The sequence below is a fragment of the Camelina sativa genome, chromosome 19 (assembly GCF_030686135.1).
Source record: "Camelina sativa cultivar CO46 ecotype springtype chromosome 19, ASM3068613v1".
Taxonomy (NCBI): domain Eukaryota; kingdom Viridiplantae; phylum Streptophyta; class Magnoliopsida; order Brassicales; family Brassicaceae; genus Camelina; species Camelina sativa.
This window is the reverse complement of record NC_141898.1, coordinates 9,728,566-9,750,604: the sequence shown is the minus strand read 5'-3', so window position 1 is coordinate 9,750,604 and position 22,039 is coordinate 9,728,566. Positions and strand designations below refer to the sequence as shown.

Here is a 22,039-nt window from a genome sequence, read left to right as displayed (position 1 = left end):
TACCAAGACAAAGAGAATTCAATTGTTGGAGGGGAAGATTTCTATGATTTCGTCGATTTCAAACTTATTCATGATGGTACCCAATGTAAAGATTACTTAGTCGGTGAGAAATTATTTTAGTTATTACCCAATATCTTTAATATTTGTTAAATATCTTTAATATAATTTGTTATATTCTTCTAATCATGATTACTATAAATTTTTTTGTTTTGTTGTTGATATAGAACATCTGGATCTTCGGGAGATTTAAGACATGAGATTGTTGGGCTATTAAAAAAGATGCTTGATAGTCATAATCCGCATGTTAGGGCGTTTAGATCGGCACGTGAAAGATTTAATATGGAAGACGGTAGCGAAGGTTTGCGATTAATGTTACCTTCAGAAAAAACTACTGATGCAAGAACTCATAATCTTCCTACCAGCAAAGAGGTTGCTGCTCTAATACCCAGAGATTTTACGGCTGGTGTGAATAAACGTGATATTGTTATAGAAAATCGTTCGGGAAATTTACAGAGGATAAGTGAGCTTCATCCTGCATACTTGCCTTTACAATACCCATTGTTGTTTCCTTATGGTGAAGATGGTTTCAGATTAGGCATCAATATAGGGTTCATGGATACCCGTGGACGTAAAAGGAAAACGGTCACCATGAGGGAATTTTATGCGTATAGAATACTTGAAAGATACGAAGAATCTTGGATTATTGTTATGGCAGGCAAATTTTTCCAGCAGTTTTTAGTCGATGCATTCACTACTATCGAATCAAACAGGTTGAACTACATTTGGATGAACCAAAGCAAACTCCAAACTGAAAGAGTCGATAAGATAATTGAAGTTGCTGAAAAAGGAAATGGAGATCTTGCACAACATGGAAAGAGGATATTTATTCCGTCATCGTTTACCGGTGGAAATAGATATATGATGCAACATTATCTCGACGCCATGGCTACTTGCAAGTATTATGGATTTCCTGATCTTTTCATAACTTTTACGTGCAACCCAATGTGGCCTGAAATAGATCGTTATCTAGAAAGGTATCGTCTTAGTAAAGAAGATAGACCCGATATATGTAGTCGAGTTTTCAAGATGAAACTTGATAGAGTATTGGACCAGGTGACAAAGGAAAAAACTTTCGGTATCGTAAATTCTGGTATGTTTAAAAATATTTTTTATTATTATTTACATATTAATGTTTAAATATTAATGTTTATCTGTTTTCACATTTTTCAGCCATGTATACAATAGAACTTCAGAAGAGGGGTCTGCCTCATGCGCACATGATTCTGTTTTTGCACCAAGACAATAAGATGCGTACAACAGACGACATTGATAAATTTATAAGCGCTGAAATTCCTGATAAAGAGGTGGATAAGTATTTATATGAAGTTGTTTCTGATGTGATGATCCATGGTCCATGTGGTCCTATGAACAGGGATAGTGTCTGCATGAATAATGGAAAATGCACTAAATTCTTCCCAAAACCATTCATGGATAATACTATTGTCGACGATGCTGGTTATCCAATATATAGTTAACGAAACGATGGGAGAGTTGTGGAAAAAGGGATTTTCAATACGATAATAGTTACGTCATTCCCTATAATCGTGATTTATCACTCCGTTTTTGTGTTCATATAAATGTTGAGTGGTGCAATCAGACACGTTCAGTAAAGTATTTGTTCTAGTACATCACTAAAGGTCCGGATTATGTTAAAGCCAAAGTAGGAGAAGAAGATCAGGAAAATGAAATTAAAAAGTTTTTCAATTGCAGGTAACAACTTTTCAATTGTCAAACATTCTCATATTTAATTATTTACACTTTTAAAATATTTTAAAAACGTGTCTAACTAATCCAAGATTTTTTAGATATGTGTCTGCATGTGAGGCTTCTTGGCGAATTTTTGCTTTCCTGATTTGTTATCGTACTACACCAGTAGAAAAACTCTCGTTTCATCTTCCAGGAAAAGAATTGGCTATTTACAACGAGGATGATCAAATAGAAGATGTTTTGCACCGTACAACAAATAGAACTTCTAAATTTTTGGGCTGGATGGAATGCAACAAAATCTATCCCCAGGCCAGAGAACTCACATATGCTGAATTTCCATCTAAATTTGTGTGGAATAGGAAAGAAAAACTTTGGAAGCCAAGGTCAGAGAAACGGAAAAGTTTTGCAATAGGCAGAATTACGTATGTACCACCTTCTATAGGACAAGCCTATTACTTGCGAGTTTTGCTTAATAAAATTCCAGGACCAACAAGCTTTGTCTATTTAAAAACAGTCAATGGTATTCTTTATAAGGATTTCCAAGAAGCTTGCTATGCATTGGGATTACTGGATGACGGTAAAGAGTACATTGCGGCTATAAATGAAGCAGGTGAATGGTGTTTTGGGGAATTTTTAAGAAAGTTATTTGTGATCCTACTGCATACAAAAAGTTTAACTGTTCCTCTTGAAGTTTGGAATAAAACAAAAGACATCTTGTATGAGGATATTTTGTATAAAGAAAGGAGAGACAGGAACGATCCAGGTACTTTAAAATGTTATTTTGTTTTTTGAAAATATTTCATTTTTTCGAAAGAAAATTTTTTAAATAAGTGTTTTAGCTTTACTGTGGTAGGTCTAATGTTGACACGGACTCAGATAGAAAATATATGTTTAACTGAAATAGAATTTATGTTACGATCGAATGGGACGTCTCTTACGGCCTTCGAGAAAATGCCTAAACCAGATGATAGTATAATGAACACAGGAGTAAATAGGCTTATCGCAGATGAGAGAATAGATTAGCCTCATAAACAACATGAATTGTACGATAAGTTGCTACCTATGCTAACTGATGAGCAGAGATGTGTTTATGAAGAAATCACTCACTCTGTGAATCACAACAAAGGTGGTATGTTTTTTGTCCATGGTTTTAGTGGTACTGGGAAAACTTTCATGTGGACTATACTTGGTGCTGATATAAGGTCTAAAGGTAATATTGTTCTTAATGTTGCTTCAAGTGGTATAGTTGCTTTGCTTTTGGAAGGTGGTAGAACGACTCATTCAAGATTTGGTATTCCAATCAATCTTAATGAATATTCTGTGTGTTCGATAGATGCCGAATCTGATCTTGCTGACTTAATTAGAGAAGCAAAGCTCATAATATGGGATGAGGCTCCAATGATGAACAAGCTTTGTTACGAAACTTTAGATAGGAGTTTGCGAGATATCATGAGGTGTGACCAGATTTTTGGAGGTAAAGTTGTTGTGTTAGGAGGTGATTTTAGACATATACTACCAGTTATTACGGAAGGAGGAAGGGTAGCAACAGTTTTAACATCTATCAACTCATCTGTTCTTAGGAATAGTTGTAAAGTTCTTAAACTTACCGAAAATTTGAGACTTCGCAAGGCACGTAATAGTATGGATGCGGGTACTCTTGGTACGTTTTCAAAGTGGCTTCTTGATATCGGAGATGGCAAAATAAACGAGTCAGATAGTGGGGATGTGGAAATAGAAATTCTGGATGATTTATTAATTAATACAAGTGAAAATCCTATTGAAGCAATAGTTAAAGAAATCTACGGAGAACATTTTGTTAGGAGGACTGATCCAAATTTCTTTAGTGAAAGAGCTATTCTAAGTCCAAGAAATGACGATGTTGATAAGATAAATCAGTTTATGCTTACTAAGCTTCCAGGTATGCAAATTAAATAGGGTATGGAGTTTTTTTTTTTTTTTTTTTTTTTTTTTTTAAAAAAAATACTACTATTAAAAACATATCTAAAATTCTAAAAAAAAATTATTTACAAGTGAGGAGAGACGATATCTTAGCTCTGATAGTATTGAAACGTCGGACACAAGCGGACGTGATGATATGATTTACACTCAGGAATTCCTAAACAGTATACAAGTTTCTGGACTGCCAAACCATGTTTTAACGTTGAGAATAGGAGCACTTGTCATGTTGCTAAGGAATATAGATCCTAAGGGAGGTTTGTGTAACGGTACGAAACTAATTATTACTCAGATGGCCAATCATGTAATCGAAGCAAGAATTGTGACAGGAAAAAAGGTTGGTGATAAAGTACTTATCCCTAGGATGTATGTTAGTCCACCTGATGCAAAGTTTCCCTTTCGTATGAGACGATGACAGTTTCCTGTTACCATGGCATTTGCAATTACTATAAACAAGAGTCAAGGTCAGACTCTAGAACATGTTGGATTGTTTCTACCAAAACCAGTCTTCACACATGGACAGCTTTATGTTGCCTTCTCACGAGTCACAACAAAAAAGGATTGAAGGTGTTGATTACAGATAAAGATGGGAAATGCCAGAATAAAACACTTAATGTTGTTTTCAAAGAGGTTTTTGAGACTGTATAATTATGGTTTGTAATTGGAATTTTTTTTTGATATTTAGATTTGAACTTTATTTTCTCTCTTAAAATAAATAAATATTGGAGATATTAAACATTTTAACTATTTATGGTAATAATATTGCATTTTTCAAAAGTCAGATATAGACTTTCCCATTGGAGAAAGTCATTTTCTAATTTTTACTTATTCTATTTTAATTATAAAAAAATAGATAGATACATTGTTAATGGTCTAAGTACATATTATTACAATTTCCACATTAATTTATTTTTAGTTACAACAATGTTATTTGCAAAAATTTAGTTTTGCTGTATCATAAAATGTATATGTAATTATTAACTCTTAGATACATTTTAAAAAATATTTTACACCATATCTACTGACTATAAAAACTACCTTTAATCTGTAATTATATTCATAATAATAAATATTTAAAATATTAAATATTCAAAAAAGGAAAATTATGCATTAAAACAATTAATACGCAACGCAACGTTTAATCCTGACTGTTTGCTGGATGTTATTACTTAAACCATTTGATGGAGCATCAAGGTGAGATATTGGGGACTCAGACAAAGTATGGAGTCAGAAATGAAGTAACGGTGAATTAATGAACTTTTTGTAAATGCAAAATTAAAAAAAGAATTAAATGTTTGAAGTAACAGGTACAATTTTTGTAGTAACAAGTACAATGGTCTTAAAGAAAGAACATTTATGGGTTGCTTAAAACAAAAATAGTGATCTAAACTGGACTTAAATTTAAAAATGGACTATAACATTCCAATTAAACTTTGAAATTGGATTTTAAAATTTCAATCTATATTTTATAAATATAGAGAATTACTATAAAATTTTTATTATCTATTCATCTTAATATTAAAAAGTAAAAATTAAGTAAATATGAAACTTTACAAAAAAAAAAAAAAAAAAAAAAAAAAAAAATGTCTTAGCATATGAACTACTATAAAAATAAAAAATCAAAGATGTTTTGAAAATATAACCAAAAAAATGGATTCAACATTTTAAATTTGCCATAATTCTCATTATTAAATTTTGCTGTAACATATCTCAAATGATAAGATTCTATGAAATTAGGACATAGATTTTCATATTGAAGAAAACCATTTTTGCTATTAGTATCAACAATGTTATTTGAAAATATATTATTGTTAGCTGTATCATAAAGTCTAAATATTAACTACCAATTCGCAAACACATTTGAATTCTAAATTTGTATCATATCTATTAACTACAAACTTTGTCTTTGTTCTGTTATTATATTTATAAAAATAACATAAATTAGTAAAAAAAAATATGAGACACTAAAACGTTTAAGACGCAACGCTTAATCGTGACTGTTTGTATTCTTACAAATCCAGAAGCCCCTTTTCGCCTTCGATAGCAGAGAAGAAACAGTAAAAAAACCTAATTTGATAAAATCATGAGAATCGATTACATTTCTGATCTTTATCGGGGAAGATCAAACTGGTGTATCCACGCCAAGGTTTTAAATTCTTGGCATGTCAGGGAATTCATCACTAAACGTATTCTTCTTCTGGTGGACGAAAAGGTTAGAGAAGCTAATCGAATGACAATTCTACTTATATTTGAAATTTTTACATTGCTTATATATTAGACTACTTACACAGTGATTATCAAACTTTGTAGGGTGACACAATTGAGGTGGCCTTCGTGCCAACTACACTTAAAAAGCCGCAGAAGTATATTTACGAAGGTGAATGGTATGATATTAGGTCTTTCAAAATCATCAATCCAACACTCAGGGAAAGGAATTCTCATCATCCTTTTCAGATCAAGTTTACGGATGATTCAACCATGACCCTGCTCGAATCAATCAACTCCAAAAATTACTTATGATTCGAAGATTTGGATGATATATATCGTGGAAGAATCAATCATCACATCTCTTTCGGTACGTTTTTCTATTTGTTTTTGTAATTTGTTTAAGTTAGACTACATGAATATGGTTATTACTATCTTTGTGTTGTGTAATCTAGAAAGTTTTTAGGAATTTTGGAACTTTGTGTATTGGTCCCTCCAATAGAAAAATACAAATTGAACTTTTTAGCAAAATAGTTACATGTGAATTTTAAAAAGCTTTGGAGACATTCATTGTAAAGAAAATTCTTGTCTTTTTGCCAAAAATAGATGTTTGTGGATGTGTAGTAGCTGTGGAGGACAGAAGGAATCATGGAAATGAAAATGGTGAAAATGAAGTTATTTTGACACTATTAAATGGCAGGTAAGACACATTTATTCCACCTTTACTGATTCTAAGACTTATAAGTTTGGCTTTATTATAGAATGTAACAAATATCTTCATCTGTAGGAATGAAATTGTAAAGTGTCGTGCAATAAATTACTATGCTAACCTTTTCATGTCTTCATGGGAGTCATCTGGATGCCATCTCACATATCAAATTGAACCTGTGTTTTGTGTACTGCGTTTCTGGAAGGTTGGAGAGTATGAAGGTATGTACTATTAATAACACTTGCTAGATTTAAAAAATGCTAAAGACTAGGTTGTATACTCATTTACCAAACTTTTATAACACTTTAAACATCCCTAGGTGAACCGTGTATTGTAAACACATTGGCCTCCTCCAAGATCTTTATAAAACCGGAGTTTGAAGGACTTGAGCATCACAAGGCTATGTAAGTTTTTAATGTTCATTAATATCAAGTAGTGTACCATGCTAGGGTTTAACTTATGAATGTGTTTTAATATTTGTAGCTCGGAATTTGCTGGATGTTATTACATAAATCATATCATGGAGCATCGAGGTTAATCTTCAGGGGCTTAAGCTTTAGGCACAAACGTTTGAAAACGTTTTTTTGTATATGCAAACTTTAAATTTATTTAGAATGTTTGTATGAAAAAGTACTAGAAACACTTTTATGGGTTGGTTTCCTAAATTATCTCAAACGTCTACACGAAATTATGAAATATTTTGGCCCAAATCATTATTCAACCTAATTTAAATTATCTACAACAAATATATTGGGCTCATTAAATATTTTAAAATTTGCAAATGGGCTTCAAAATCTTAATTAAAAGTTTACATATATATATTATAAACAACTATAATAAATATCTTATTAACTATTATTATTTATTTGTCTATGAAATTTAAAGTTTTAGATACAAAATTAATTACAAATTTTCAACTTTATTAAAAATAACAAAACTTTACTTAAAAAATTTGGACAATTACTTTAGATTTTTTTTCTATTTAATTCTTGCGCGCACGCATGTGCGGGTAACTCTCCTAGTCCACAAGAAAGATGATGAAGAATTCGTGGATCCATCTATAAAGGAGATAGGTAATTTTCTTAATCATGTCAAGATTTTAGATGTCTATCAGTGCAACGGTTTATTGTTATGTGTCCCCATGGATAACTCAAGGCTCGTGATTTGGAACCCGTATCTGGGGCAAACCAAGTGGATCCAACTCAAAACAATAACAAAATCCATGTATGCCCTTGGATATGACAAGAACAAGAACCACAAGATATTGAGGTTTTTCAATTATAACCAGGGTTACTATAAAATTTACGATGTTAAGTCTAGTTCATGGAAGACTTTTACTGTCATTCCCAACTGGGATATAATCTATTATCGGCAGGGTGTATCACTACATGGAAATACTTACTTTTGGACAGAAGGTGAAACCCATGAGTTCTTAATCTGTTATGATTTTACAGAAGAGAGATTTGGAAAGTTTCTAGATCTACCGTTTCAGCCTGATGATTCTGGTTTTGGAGATAGGGGTGATGTATCTTGTGTTAAAGAAGATAAACTCGCTGCGTTATATCATCACTGTGATGTATTGTCTATAATAGAGATTTGGATCACTACTAAGATAGAGCCCAATGCGGTGTCGTGGATCCCCTTTTTAAAAGTTGATTGTGAGCCAATCTTTGGGCTTGATTTGGTGTTTGATGAAGATTACAACAGTTTCTTCGTTGACGAAGAGAAGAAACTCGTGGTGGTTTTTAGTTCATGCAGCGACGAACCCGAAGACTACCAAAAAGCTTACATCATTGGAGAAGATAGTTACTTTAAAAAAGTGGAACTTGGAGAAGTTAAAGCATATCATATCCCACTTGTGTGTTCTACCTCTTATGTTCCAAGTTTAGTGCAAATTAACCAAACTGCAGGACCCAAAAGGAGAGAGAATAAGAAGAAGAGGAAGCAAAACCATGCAGCAATTAAGGTCTAATTAATGATGAATTTATAGCTTATTTTACGATGATAGTATATCTGTTTTCCTTGAACCAAGACTAGCTAGTCGACTATTAATTAATTGTGTTTCTGTTTTTTTACACCAGCTGTTTCACTTTTAGCTGATCAGAAGAAACTTGATTAGAGTAACTTATGTACTCTTCACACACCGGCATAATTAACGTACAGCTTTTGACACAACTAGTGTTCTCTTATTATTCATTTTTAAATATACTGAAGATTTAATATTATATAGGACGATTTTAACTTGACAACTATTATGATACAAAATGATGCGGATTAACTTTAGACTCATTTCATTCTCTTCCCCACTTGTATTAAATTTCTTCTTTCTCCCATTCAAATACTAATTTCTCAAAATAAAACAACATCCTCAGACTTTTTGTGTGTTGTTCGTTATATACCAGGGTAACTTTATGTAGGTGATCCAGCACGCCAAGAGAATAAAGATAACAAACAAAATATAATTCTAAGTAGTCGTAACCATAAGCTAAGCAAGGCTAATGATATGTTTTGTAATTATATGCACCAATTTCAAAGTCGAAACAAAGGAACCTACCGTGTACTAGCTACAAAAAAAAACTTTGATGGAGAGAGCATGATGAGCCGCTGGTTCTCTGAGGATCGACTTTCCAGCCAAAACCCAACTTCAACCTTGGTTGAAGGCAGTTTCTACCGTCCCCCTCCCCTTCCTCCTGACCCACCCGACCAATTGACCTTCCCTTCCCTCTCTGAATTTCCCCTCCCCCCTCTCTCCAATTTCTCCTTCTTCCTCTTTACAACTCTCTCCCCAATCTATTGATGTTGCTCCTGGCAGAGTGATTCTTGCACTTCCTGTTCAACACAAATCTACTTATGTGGTGGTTAATGCCCAGGCACAAGCTATTCTCAACGATTATAATAAAAATTTGGGACTAAACCCTAGATCTGGTTCTCGGGCTACAATACCTGATGGAAAAATAATTGCTCAGACCGATGGGTTATTGCGTACGCCGCCTCCCAAGGTAGCTCGACTTGTTATTTCCACGCAGCAAACTGAATGTCGAGAAGGATTACCTGGTGTCCCTAACAATGTTGGCAACACCGTTCCCATTGATTTCGTCCCTGGTACTCAATCTTCGGCTATCGCTCACTCTACTGGTGCGGCTGCAACCAATGAGCCTTCCCCTATACTCCCTGCCCCTCAATTGCCAACCTAAATTGCCAGTCATCACACTACAAGAAAACATGGTTTTTACGGCTACAATTGGCGATTACATATGTAGTCGTTATTTTTGGCGACTATCTAACGACTATTGGGCGACTATTTTACGACCATAAATATTTGGTCGTACATTAGTCGCCTTTTTATGACTACATATAGTATTCGGTATATTAGTCGTAATGTAGCGACTATTTTATGACTATATTGCATATCAGAACAAATAGTCACCAATTTAGCGACTATTTTATGACTATATCGCATACCGGAACAAATAGTCACTAAACAGTCGTCAATTTAGCGACTAATATGCGACTCAAGGTAAAGATCGCTAAAAAGTCGCATATCAGTTGCTATTTAGAAAAATTTTAAAAAATTAAAATTTAGCATCAAACCCTTAACCAAACTCCAAAACTTAAATCATAAACTCTAAATTTTAAACTTTCAATTTTTAATCTTAGAAATTAATTCATAAACCATACAACCAAAACATAAACATTATTATATATACATAAACCAAACTTTATAACTTATAAGAAAATCTATCCCAAATCTTAAATCTTAACCCTAAACCATATACCTCAAACCATTAACCAAACTCCAAAACCTAAATCATAAACTCTAAATCTTGAACTTTGAATTCTTGATCATAGAAAATAATTCATAAACCATAAAACCAATATTTAAAACCATTTACATATTTTCTTTACGAAAAGTAATTTTTAAAAAACCTACTAACTTATAAATTTAAATCTTTAAAAAACAATTCAATATATATATATATATATTAAAAACTAAATTTTCTAGTTCCATATTTCTAAAACTTAAATTCCAAACCATCATAAACTCTAAATCTTGAACTTTATACTCATATTTCAAAATTAAATAATCTAAAATTTACATTGAAAGATTTATAATATAGAGGGAAAATGAAATTTGAGGCCAATTGGGGAAAAATGAAATATGGGCCTACAATTCTTCAAAGCCTTACTCTTTCCCTTTTCTATGTTTGTGCTTCTTCTTCTGCCGTAATTCATCTCTCTGTATCTCTCTCTCTCAGAATCCAAATTCACACTTAGAAATTCCGACTATGAGCGAGCATGTTACTGGTGGGTTCGAGATCGGCGATGATTGGATCTGGCCTTTCTAAGAAGGCGACAACTGGTACAGCCGGTCTCTTGTTCCCCATTGGCCGATTAGATCGATTTCGTAAGAAGGACGAGTACGCCGAACGTGTTGGTGTCTTTGCTTGGATTTACTTAGCCGCCGAGGTAATTACCCCTTCTCTCTCAGTTATTTTGATTTTCAAATTCATAAAACCCTAATTTGAACGGGTTTTTTCTTTTTTTTTAGTAAATTAGATCTGTGTAAGTTATGGAATTGACTAGAAACACAGAGAGGGATAATAAGAAGACTATGATTGTATCACTTCACTTTCAGCTTGCGGTAAGAAACGATGGGAAGCTGTGTGAGTTAGTTGGTGATGTGACGATTTCTAATGGAGGTGTTGTTGTTCTTATTCTCGTTCTTGTTTTTTTTTTTTGTTGAAGAAAATGGATAATAAAGCCAGAAAACCCCTTCATCTCAAGTAAGCTTCTTTCTTTGATTTTCTTCGTTTCGTTTCCTTTCGTTTCTAATTGTAAGTCTTCTTTGGTTCATTATACATTTCTTTGTTCTGATGTTTGTGAGATCGTGTTAAACCCAATCGTTTCCCAGTTCTATTGTAGTTTGTAGAAACTCACTTTGATTTTGTCGATGAAATCTAACCTATTGTATGATATCGTTGAGTTTCATGATCTTCTCTTCCATTGGTTTTCAATCATTTGTCATAGATGTTCCTGCCTTGCTTCAATTTCCACTTGTATTGCTCAACGGTGTCTCTTTTTTTTTCTTTTTTTTTTTTTTTTTTTTTTTTGTCTTGATTAGTTATATTTGCCTTGTATTTGTAGGAGAAATGGCTGAAACCAAGGTTGTGGTTCCAGAGTCTGTCTTGAAAAAGATCAAGAGGCAAGAGGAATGGGCTCTGGCCAAGAAAGAGGAAACTGTTGCTGCCAAGAAGAAGAGTGTTGAGACCCGTAAGCTTATCTTCAAGAGAGCTGAGCAGTATGCCAAAGAGTACGCTGAGAAGGTAAAAAGAGACATGCTTTTGTTGGTTTTGGAAGTAATTAAGATGACTGTTCTGTTGATGTTTGTTCTAATGTTGTATTCTTTGTTTTAGGATAATGAGTTGATCCGATTGAAGAGAGAGGCTAAGTTGAAAGGAGGGTTCTATGTCGACCCAGTGGCTAAGTTGCTCTTTATCATTCGTATCCATGGGTATGTGTTTTACTATTATGTTCGTATTCACATACATATTGCAAACAGTTTCTGTTGTTTCATGTACATTGGTTGTTTTTGCTTTTTGCAATATCAATGCCATTGACCCAAAAACCAAAAACAGCTTCTTTTTTTTCTTGTCTCAAATGCAGCTGAAACTTGAGCTGAAGTAAAAGGGTGTCTCGGTCTCTGCTGTTTGTTTGCTTCAGGTCAATCTTTAACATTCATCACAAAAGCAAAAGACTTCCCATATGGGGAAAGCAAAGCAACCTCCATTTCCCTCGTTTCAAGCTCAACCATTAACCCTTGATATTTTAAATTATGTTTTAAGTTTTATTTTGTAATACATTTTTTTATATCATGGTTTCATAATAATAAATATAGTATTTTTTATTTTTAATATCAATTCATTCCTAAAACAAACAGTTATTCAATAACTTACTTATATTTAAGAATAATTATTAATATATATATATATATATATTATTAAAATAGAATATATATAATGCTATATAAATACAATATTGTTTAAATACATAATAGTCAATTAGTCGTTGACTACATTATGACTATTTTCCGTAGTCGTAAAATAGTCGTAGCTCAGTCGTTAAATTTAGTGACTATATCACGACTATGTTTACGACTATGCAAAATAGTTGTAATGTAATTTTACGACTAATTATTTTAGCGAGACTCAATTTACGACTACTAGTTTTAGTCGCTATTTAGTCGTAACATACCATTTAGCGACTAAATAGTGACTAATAGTGCAATCGCTATTTGCCTGTTTTCTTGTAGTGTCATGTTGATAACCTTCACCACTTGTCTTACGACGGTACTCGTCAATCAAACCTTGTCCCTCCGCCTCCTAAACAACCAGCAGTAGCAAGATCCTTGGCTCAAAAGCTAAAACAGACTGCGAATAGATCACTCCAACGGCTTGCTCCAATTGACTACTCGCCTGAAGGGAAGCCTAGAGTTGTTATTCCTGATTCTGTTTTTCAAGAAGGAGCTGAAATCCACAAAGACTTTATCATTGGTAGATTCAAAGGCAGGCTCCCAACTTACAAGCATTTCCAGAGTGTTCTTAGTCATATCTGGGGTAGAGGCCAACGATTAGAAATTCATCTCAATCACGCACAAAACTCTATGCTCGTAAGGCTCCCGAATGAGTTTGATCGGCTCAGGGTACTAGAGAAGAAATTATGGTATATTGGGTATTGTATGTTCCTAGTTTCTCAGTGGGACTCAGCGGGGGGAGCTAATACTGATTTGGATGCCATCCCTATTTGGGCCCATCTCAAAGGGATGCCGTTTGACCTAATGCATCACAAAGGCATAAGCTTAGTAGCAGGTATAGTCGGTGAGCCAAAGGAGATGGATGAATTTACTTTGAACCTGGTAAGCTTGTCAGTTGCCCATGTAAAAGTGGAAAGAAACCTTAACAAACCTCTACCCTCTTCAGTTGAAGTCATGCGGGATAGTGGAGAAGTCATCACGATAGCAGTTGAGTATCCTTGGATCCCTCCTACTTGTCCTCACTGTAAGGAAATTGGTCATGTGCTACGGTATTGTCCCTCTGTGACTCCTTCATGGCCCCTACCAAAAAAGCCGTCAGTAGAAGAGGCAAATAAGAGTCAAGGGCCAAAGCCTTATAAGAATAAAGCCAAAGACCATGAAGAAGCCACTAATTCCTTACCATCTACGCCAAATACTTCTCTGTTTAAAGGAAAAGGCCATGTCTCGGATCCTGCCTCTACAACATTGGATGATGGTGCCTCATCCTCAGTTCACCCAATTGCTTTGCCCTCTGTTCCTGTTTCACAAAGTCAACAAGAATCTAGCGCTCAATTCTCTTTCTCGAAAAAATCCACTAAAGTGCCTCCTAAACCAAACCGTCCCCTTAACCATATAAAAAGTCCTGCTTCTATTTTGCCCTCTACAGAAAATGCTAATTATAATCCTTTTGATGTATTAGCTCCTCCTACTTTTACTATTGCCTCTGAGCTTCCCCAGTCACCAAATGCCCATCCTCCCCCTCTTTCAAACCCAGTTGCCAATACTATTCCTTCTGATGAGTCATCTCAACCTACTGATATGGTGATAGAACCATCACTTCCTGATATGTCCAATGTCCCTTCTGTGGAGACTCTTCCACCTCAGGGAGATGTCCCTCTTCGTGCCTAATTTTTCCCCTCTTTAATGTATATACGACCTTTTTGTTGGAACATCCGTGGCCTAAATGACCCGGATAAACACCGGCCTTTTGCTTCGTGGCTTGCAACTCATAAGCCCACTTTTGGCGCCATTATTGAAACCCATATCAAAGAACCAAACTTGAACCGTGTAATGAATCTTACTTGTCCCGGTTGGCACTACACTTCAAAGCACAACTCTGATGGCGATGGAAGAATTGTTGTCATCTGGAAATTCCCTGCTCCAGTAAATGTCATTCACCAGTCTAAGCACCTGCTCACATGTGAAATAACTGAACCTGGAGGTCATAGGTTCTTTTTTTCAGTCGTATATGCTCCAAATGTAAGTGAAGAGCGTACAAATCTTTGGTGTGACATTCTGCGACTTCATCAGAATCTACGGCTTGACTCCTGTCCCTGGGTGTTGTGTGGGGATTTCAATCAAATCATTCACCCGGCTGAGCACTCTAATCCTTATGTCAATCTGTGTTTTAAATGGCGAGAGGCAAGGTGAGGCGACAGAGGGTAGGTTTGGCGCCCTGCGCCTAGGCGAGATTCGCCCCACGCCTTTGGTGTATGAGGCGCAACTGCAAAAAACAGACATAAGGTTAGTCATAAATAATCGATTCCTTACCATGTAAGCACAACTTGAGTCTAAAACCAATAGCTTATCATTTGAAATTGAAACATAGAGAAAGATTTGAAAACAAAGAAAAAGCCAATCATGAGTCTGAAACAGAGAAATGAAAACAAAGTAGAAGCAAATCCAACGAAAGTTTAAAACTTAAACACAAAGCCTAAAACTTAAACATTTTAAGTAAGCAAATTATGTCTTATTGTTTGGAACCCGTACCTAGGACAAACCAGATGGATAACCAAAAATACAACAGTAGAACCCACGTATGCTCTTGGATGCGACAAGAACAAGAATCACAAGATATTAAGGCAGTTTCGGTATAGTGAACTACTACTACCAAATTTACGATTTTAAGTCTGACTCATGGAGGGTATTAAATATCAACGAGAATACATACCTGTCTTGGCCCGGCACAACGTTGGATGGAAATACTTACTTTTTGACTAGAGAAGGGGGATATATGATCTGTTTTGATTTTACGACAGAGAGATTTGGACAACTTCTTTCTCTGCCGTTTGAGAATCTTAATGATGGCTCAGTACTGTTGTCTTGTGTCAAAGAAGAGAAACTCGCACTGTTGTTTCAAAACGATAAAACATTCACGGTGGATATTTGGATTACATCTAAGATAGAGCCTACTGCCGTGTCGTGGACCCCCTTCTTAGTTAATATTATTGGGACGTCCGTTGGTCTAGAATGCAGTTTCTTCATTGACGAGGCTAAGAAACTCGCTGTGGTTTTCGATTTATATAAAACAGATACTACTTCTTCTTACATCATTGGAGAGAATGGATTCTTGAAAGAAATAAATTTTGGAGGAAAAAAATATCAATATCATTTCCCACGTCTGTGCTCTTATTTCCCAAGCTCAGTGCAAATCAACCAAATTGCAAGTTGCAAAGGGGGAGAGAATAAGAGCAAGAGCAAGAGCAAAATGAAAGGGAAGAAGAGGGAAGGAGCTAACCAACAAGGTTTAACACTAAACCTGTCGAAAGGAAACAAGAAGATGACTACATTAGTCCAGTTTAATAGCTTGTTCTTTCATAATAGTTTCTTTTTTTCTTTCTTGCTTCTCTTTTCATTCGTTTTCTACCTTTTTCAATTTTAGTTTAATTATTTTATAGCTTATCAAAATAGAAGACAAAACGCTCTACTAATTTCTTCTTTATCCGAAAAGATACAAATTTATCAAAACAAAACAACATCCTCAGACTTCTTATTATTATTATTTTTTTTTGTGTTTGTTCGTTTGGGTAGCTTTATGTAGGTGGTGGCATGGGCAAAAAGAATATGAAAAAAAATAGTGAAAAGTCTCTCCTAGTGCAGAAACAAAGCTTCTAAATAATCATCAACATAAGCCAAGCAAGGCCAATAATCTGTTCTTATATGCACCAATGTGGATCCTTCCCCAACTTCCATTTCAAACAGCAGATGATATCTCGGCGGCAGAAACATCAACATCTTTACCTTTCCCATTTTCCCTCTGCTCCTCGTCATCGGAACCTCTTGGTCATCTCCATATCCAATGTATGTCAGACGAAGAGGGCCTCGGATTCCCACCGAGGATGATGAAGACTGCTCTGCATTTGCGTGATTCCCTTCTTCTTCTTCTTCCTTCCACACAATGTTCTCGATAATTCCTCCGTCTCTTACAATGTTTACAAGCTGGTCTCCGCTGATAGCCACCACAAAAGGCGCTAACCGAAGCTCGGTGGCCTGTATTACAGTTTCCGCTGGGACTTCAAGCAGTTTTACTGACCGAGTCCCGCTGACTGCTGCAGCGGTTTTCCCTCCTTTAAGTGCAAATGTTTCGTGCGCCGTGCTGGATGAAGAACCACACACTTCCCACAAAGCACTGAATAGATCAGAGTAGTAGCTTGGCATTGTATCTTCAGGTTCGCCAGGTGGAGCAAGAGCTTTTAGGAACATGTCTTCGATCCCCACAGGGACACTCTCGAGTTTTCCCTGAATCATCTGACCATTTTCTGCATTTGCTTCCACTGAAACCTCGACCAAACCTGGTGTAGGTTCTTTAGGTTCCAGTTCCACTGTCACAGGTGCTCCTCCTCTCAAGCAATCTTTCTCCTCCTCTTTCAGCGTGTTTTCTAACAGGACGATGTCTAAAGAAACTTCTTCGTTGGGTACATTGCTGTTCGAATGAGGCTCACCGAGAAGGAAAGGTATGCGGCATGAGGGGATAGAGCCATACGGAGCTGAAGATGAGAATTTGAGCACGCTCGCGAAAATCGCAGGAGGTGAGTCAACTTTCTCTAACTCGACATTCTGAGTTTCACTTCCCCATACACTGCTATATGGTTCAGCATCCAATCTCAAAGTACAGGTTATCCTAACCTTAATTCCAGGCATGTGTTTAAAATCAGGAATCACTGAGAAATACCTTCTTAATCTTTCTAGAATCTCTCCAATCTTTGAGTCCATTACCCTTAACGTAGGTTTTCCTGATTCAATTCTTCGAGCTTCTGGCAAAATCTGGAGTTCTCGACTGTCATCCGGCTCAACTTCATCTACCTCGATTTTGTTTTCTATAATGCTATATCCACCAGTTCCAACGGTTAGAGATGGTAGAGACAATGACCATGACTGTTTCACGAGTAGGGGCGTAACCCGTTCAAGAAGAATATAGGCTGAAAGGTTCCGAGATTTGCTAGGATCATGACGAAAACGAGGACTTTGAACACTAAAGAATGTAGAAGAATGAGCTGATGGAGAGACAGCATCTGCGGGCTTCAAAATGTTTTTAATTCTCTGTCCTGGTATACAGACCAGCATCCTCAAATATATCCTACAATGCACCAATTTAAGAGGCTGGGTCAACGCCATCACAAATTCATGGATTTTAGAAAGATTTGTTTACTCTGTGTCACGGTCATACCTAGCATTGTCTCGGACTTCCAGATCAGGGAAATAGAGACATGTGAGGGAAAGAAGGCGAGAGAGTCCAAGAAATAATCTAGAGCTCTTATGGTGACTCATCAGTGTTCGACAAATGCCAAGAACTTCAGTTCCTTGATCCCAATATTTCAACCCCACATCAAACCCCCGCTTCTCAACAAGTGAAATTACAAACTTCGTAAGCAGCTCTATCAATCGAGAAGGAGGTATTGTATCATTCTCGGCTATCCGATGGAAAAGCGGGAAGTACGCTGTTAATAAGTTGTTTTTCATAAGTTTGGGAAGCAGTTTCTCATCGAGAGTCTGAAGAAACCGCTCTCCTAACCACTGATGCTTGTGACAGTTTATCAACCGCTCAATAAAAGCCACAATAACAGGGACCAAGATTTGAAACTCCAAAGTCATGTCTACCAGCAACCCCTGAATTAAATATAGACAACAATCAAAATAAAGAAAGAGTATATTGGAGAGCAGAATCAGCAAAAGATTAGTTCTTGAACTAAAGTTATATAGAACTAAAAAGTCCCACAGAGTTCCGTTCCTTTTGAAAACAAGCAAAAGGAACTATCATCAAGTAAGACCAAGAAGCAAGCAAAAATAGCTACAGACCTGCACGTTTTGGAAGAGGCTAGACTCCATAAGACTTCTAGTGGTGGAAGGGTCAGTGTCGGAATGTGTAGATGCACATATCAGAAACTTGTGTAAAGTGCGGAATGCTAGTTCAGTTTCTGAGCTCCATGGAGGCAACCATTTGAAATCCGAAACCGATACCAAGCATTCCTGCAACAAATCCCCAGCAGATTTGCTGTTATCACCTCCACTCAAAGCGTTGGAATTAACAGAACATTGTACCATCAGATCAAGCTTCAACGCTTTCAAAGCGAGTGGATCAAAAACCACAGGATGAAACTTCTGACCCATCTCAAGAACAGATTTCCTCTTCTCAAGCTCCCCACTCAACATAAGCTTATTCAACAAACCCATCAACCAATGCAGCGCAAGCAAGCGGAAAACAAGATAGATCTGAGTCTCCTTAGAAAAGAGCATAAGACGTCTCATGATCTCTTTCTCTTGTCCCTCAAACGCATCAGGGAACTGAGTATACATAAGCAAGACAACATGACAAAGCATCGGATCAAACGAATAAATCATCCCCAAGAACTGAACTCTCAGCATAGAAGCCTGTAACTCCAATGCTGATGCAAGTGGCACAACCATACCCATAAACTCCATCATAGCACAAGACGTAAACAAATACGGAGACTCCAACATAAAAGCCAGCGTTCGTCTCAGCTCCTTCTGATCTGGCCCCAATCCTAGATGACCTTGGCTCATAACCAAACTCTGATCACGCATCCAATTAGGAGCATTGAAAGGAACCAAAGGTACAGAGGTACTAAGAAGCGAAACCTTAAGCTTCTGATGAACAACGTTGTAAACAATCGTAGTGAACAAGAGAAGGTAAGCTTGCACAGCGTGAGTTCTCTCCGCTTGACACAACGACCAAAGATGACCAGCTACATCAGATAACAAACCAGGAAAAGCTTTCTCAAGCTGACGTAAACACTCACAAGCGACGGCACGAGCTTGTCGATCAAATCCGTGGTTAGGACGATTCACGAGAGCAAGAAGCAAATCAACAACCGCTTCGACGTGACCTAGAGAGAAAGAATCAATCGATACAATCACAGAGGTGAAAGAGACCATAGCTTGCTCTTTCAATCCCGACGATCCATCCGTCGGTGATTGCACGATCGCACGGAGAACATCGATGAATCGATCAAAGGTATCGTTACCACATTTATCAAACAAAATTGGGGAGAACTCGTCGAGAAAGACAAGGATTGAGAGCTTCACAGTGATAGGGAAGTCTTTCTTGAGGAGAGACGAGAGAGCCAAGTCCGCCAGAGAATCAATCTGGAAAACGGAAGTGAACCAGTCGCGAGGAGCGCCGTCGTCTCGGAAGTCGTCGATGAGAACGTCCCAGTCCTGGATTGAGAGAGGTCTCGCCGGAGTCTTCTCCGGCGTCGTCGTCGTGGTCATTCTCCGATCGAATCTAGGATTTGAATCTGAAGAGAATGAAAAATAAAAGTCATTTGAGAGAAGAAGAAGAAGATAAGACTATCCCTCCCTCGTCGCCGGTCGTAATTAACTCTCCGAGAACAATTCACCGACGCTGCCTGATGACTTATTATTTTATTTTTTTATTTTCCATATAATTATCTTCTTTAAACAGCGACTGCGTTTCACGTTGCATCAAAACGCTGATTATACAGCGACTGCGTTTCACGTAACCTAACTCAACTCATTTGTCTCTCTCTATATATATATACACAAAGAAGAGTAGGCAACAAGAACAGGGCAAAGAGAGAGGAAAAAAAAGAGCTAAAGTTTGTTAGATCTCAATCATCTCATTAGAACATGAAAAAAATGACGAGGATGTCCGATCTATCACAAGAATTGGTAGGGAAGATACTCTCTATGGTTCCGATAACTTCACTGAAGGCAGTGAGATCGACTTGCAAACAATGGAACGCTTTATCCAAAGATGAGGTTTTGTGTAAAGCAGAAGCAATGTTCAATAAGGTTCAATAAGGTTTTGCAAACAATGGAACGCTTTATCCAAAGGCCGTTTCTAAGGTTCATGATGATGAATTATAAGCTGAGTTCAATAAGGTTCGATCTCTACGGTAAAGAGTTTGTGGATCCATCAGTAAAGGAGATAGGTAACTTAATTAATCAAGTTGATATATCTAAAGTTTTTCATTGCGATGGGTTATTGTTATGTGTCCCAAGGCCAAGGGACAACACTAGCCTTGTGGTTTGGAACCCGTATTTGTGTCAAACTAGGTGGATCCAACCCCTAAACGCTTACCACAGACTAGATAGGTATGCTATCGGATACGACAACGACCGTAACCACAAGATATTGAGGTTTTTGGATCATTACGACCCGTACGTTAAGCACAAGTTTCTTGAGTTCGAAATCTTCGATTTAAGGTCTAATTCATGGAGGGTTCTTGATATCAGTCCCGGTTGGGAGATAGAGTTTTATCATCGCGGCGTGACTTTGAAAGGAAACACTTACTTTTTCGCTAAAGAAAAGATTGTATACGAAGGAACTGGTGAATATCCAGAGCCACAAGACTATTTACTATGTTTTGATTTTACGGCGGAGAGCTTTGCACAGTTACTTCCTCTGCCGTTTGAGCATTATATTGAAGATACCGGGACTCTATCTTATGTCAAAGGAGAGAAACTCGCGGCGTTATATCAGAACATGGATACGTATGCCTTGGAGATATGGGTTACAACTTTGATTGAGCCTAATGCGGTGTCGCGGAGTAACTTCTTTAAAGTTGATATGAAACTACACACTGGTGTGGATTTCAAGTTTGAGGTTGAATCTGGGAGTTTCTTCATTGACGAAGAGAAGAAACTCGCCGTGGTTTTTGATGTAGACGAATCTGAAAGCTACACAATGGCTTACATAATTGGAGAGAATGGATGCTTGAAGGAAGTGAATCTTGGAGAAGCTGTTGTGAATCTGGAGGAGTCTCCCTATGGTCGCCCAATTGTGTCCACTTATTATGTTCCAACCTTAGCTGAAGTCATCTAATCCGGCAAAAGGAAAGAACGAGCTTATTAGTCCATTTGGTTTTGTTTTTTTTTTTAACATGCCTTATTTTGTTTCTTGCATCATTCTCTGTTTTCTTTTCTTTCCTCTATTTTGAACAAGACTAGTCAATTATTATTTGGTTATTCTTTACCTTACTCCAACAATCATATTCAATTTGCACCACCCTCGTGATGTTCTCTATGATTGTGTACAGCATGTTACAGGCTTACAGCACTCTTATATTGCTTTAGCCAACACACAAGAACTATCAGTCTATGCCTCCCAAACTGAAGAGATCATTAAGTATTTTGATAAATATGTAAATCGGCCTCTGTTGAGTTTCAAGACTCTTCTTAATATAGCCACTCGGGTGTCTCGAGTCGAAGAACGTCCCAATTAACTCTGCCTCAAGTCTCAACAAATATAACTCTCGTCTTATATAAGTTGTAACTTTTATCATGGAACTATAATGTAAATCCTCTTGTACAAAATGTATATAATCTAGGACTTTTAAATAATCGGAATA

At 36.5% G+C, this 22,039-nt stretch overlaps 4 protein-coding genes and 1 pseudogene across 12 annotated transcripts; 4 read left to right on the top strand and 1 right to left on the bottom strand.

Annotated features, from left to right (window-relative positions):
* The first annotated feature begins 279 nt into the window (after positions 1-279).
* On the top strand, positions 280-4,288 carry LOC147920370 (uncharacterized). The gene is made up of 11 exons (XM_087501041.1): positions 280-1,150; positions 1,231-1,515; positions 1,937-2,004; positions 2,127-2,189; positions 2,302-2,377; positions 2,477-2,530; positions 2,621-2,754; positions 2,848-2,977; positions 3,197-3,685; positions 3,939-4,060; positions 4,142-4,288. Exons 1-11 carry the CDS (start codon positions 280-282, stop codon positions 4,286-4,288), a joined length of 2,439 nt encoding a protein of 812 aa, XP_087357167.1.
* A 1,518-nt stretch (positions 4,289-5,806) lies between these two features.
* LOC147920369 (F-box protein At3g19880-like) lies at positions 5,807-8,712 on the top strand. Its single transcript, XM_087501040.1, has 6 exons — positions 5,807-5,935; positions 6,034-6,100; positions 6,535-6,628; positions 6,716-6,858; positions 6,957-7,041; positions 7,607-8,712. Exons 1-6 carry the CDS (start codon positions 5,807-5,809, stop codon positions 8,607-8,609), a joined length of 1,521 nt encoding a protein of 506 aa, XP_087357166.1. The 3' UTR covers positions 8,610-8,712.
* Positions 8,713-10,781: 2,069 nt separating this feature from the next.
* LOC104765859 (large ribosomal subunit protein uL30x-like) lies at positions 10,782-12,549 on the top strand. Of its 9 annotated transcripts, none has more exons than XM_087501773.1 (6): positions 10,782-11,104; positions 11,187-11,279; positions 11,384-11,421; positions 11,783-11,961; positions 12,052-12,149; positions 12,302-12,549. In XM_087501773.1, the coding sequence occupies exons 4-6, from the start codon at positions 11,788-11,790 to the stop codon at positions 12,303-12,305; spliced, it is 276 nt and encodes a 91-aa protein (XP_087357899.1). In that variant the 5' UTR covers positions 10,782-11,104; positions 11,187-11,279; positions 11,384-11,421; positions 11,783-11,787; the 3' UTR covers positions 12,306-12,549. The 9 variants fall into 9 exon arrangements, with proteins under 9 accessions (XP_087357899.1, XP_087357898.1, XP_087357893.1 ...); XM_087501772.1 differs by having other exon boundaries at positions 12,274-12,549; XM_087501767.1 differs by lacking the exon at positions 12,302-12,549 and having other exon boundaries at positions 12,052-12,270.
* A 3,616-nt stretch (positions 12,550-16,165) lies between these two features.
* On the bottom strand, positions 16,166-20,315 carry LOC147920368 (uncharacterized). The gene is made up of 3 exons (XM_087501766.1): positions 18,504-20,315; positions 17,875-18,314; positions 16,166-17,784 (listed from the first exon to the last, which is right to left on the bottom strand). The coding sequence occupies exons 1-3, from the start codon at positions 19,935-19,937 to the stop codon at positions 16,299-16,301; spliced, it is 3,360 nt and encodes a 1,119-aa protein (XP_087357892.1). The 5' UTR covers positions 19,938-20,315; the 3' UTR covers positions 16,166-16,298.
* Positions 20,207-21,580, top strand: LOC104767660 (putative F-box protein At3g20030; annotated as a pseudogene).
* The last annotated feature ends 459 nt before the right edge of the window (positions 21,581-22,039 follow it).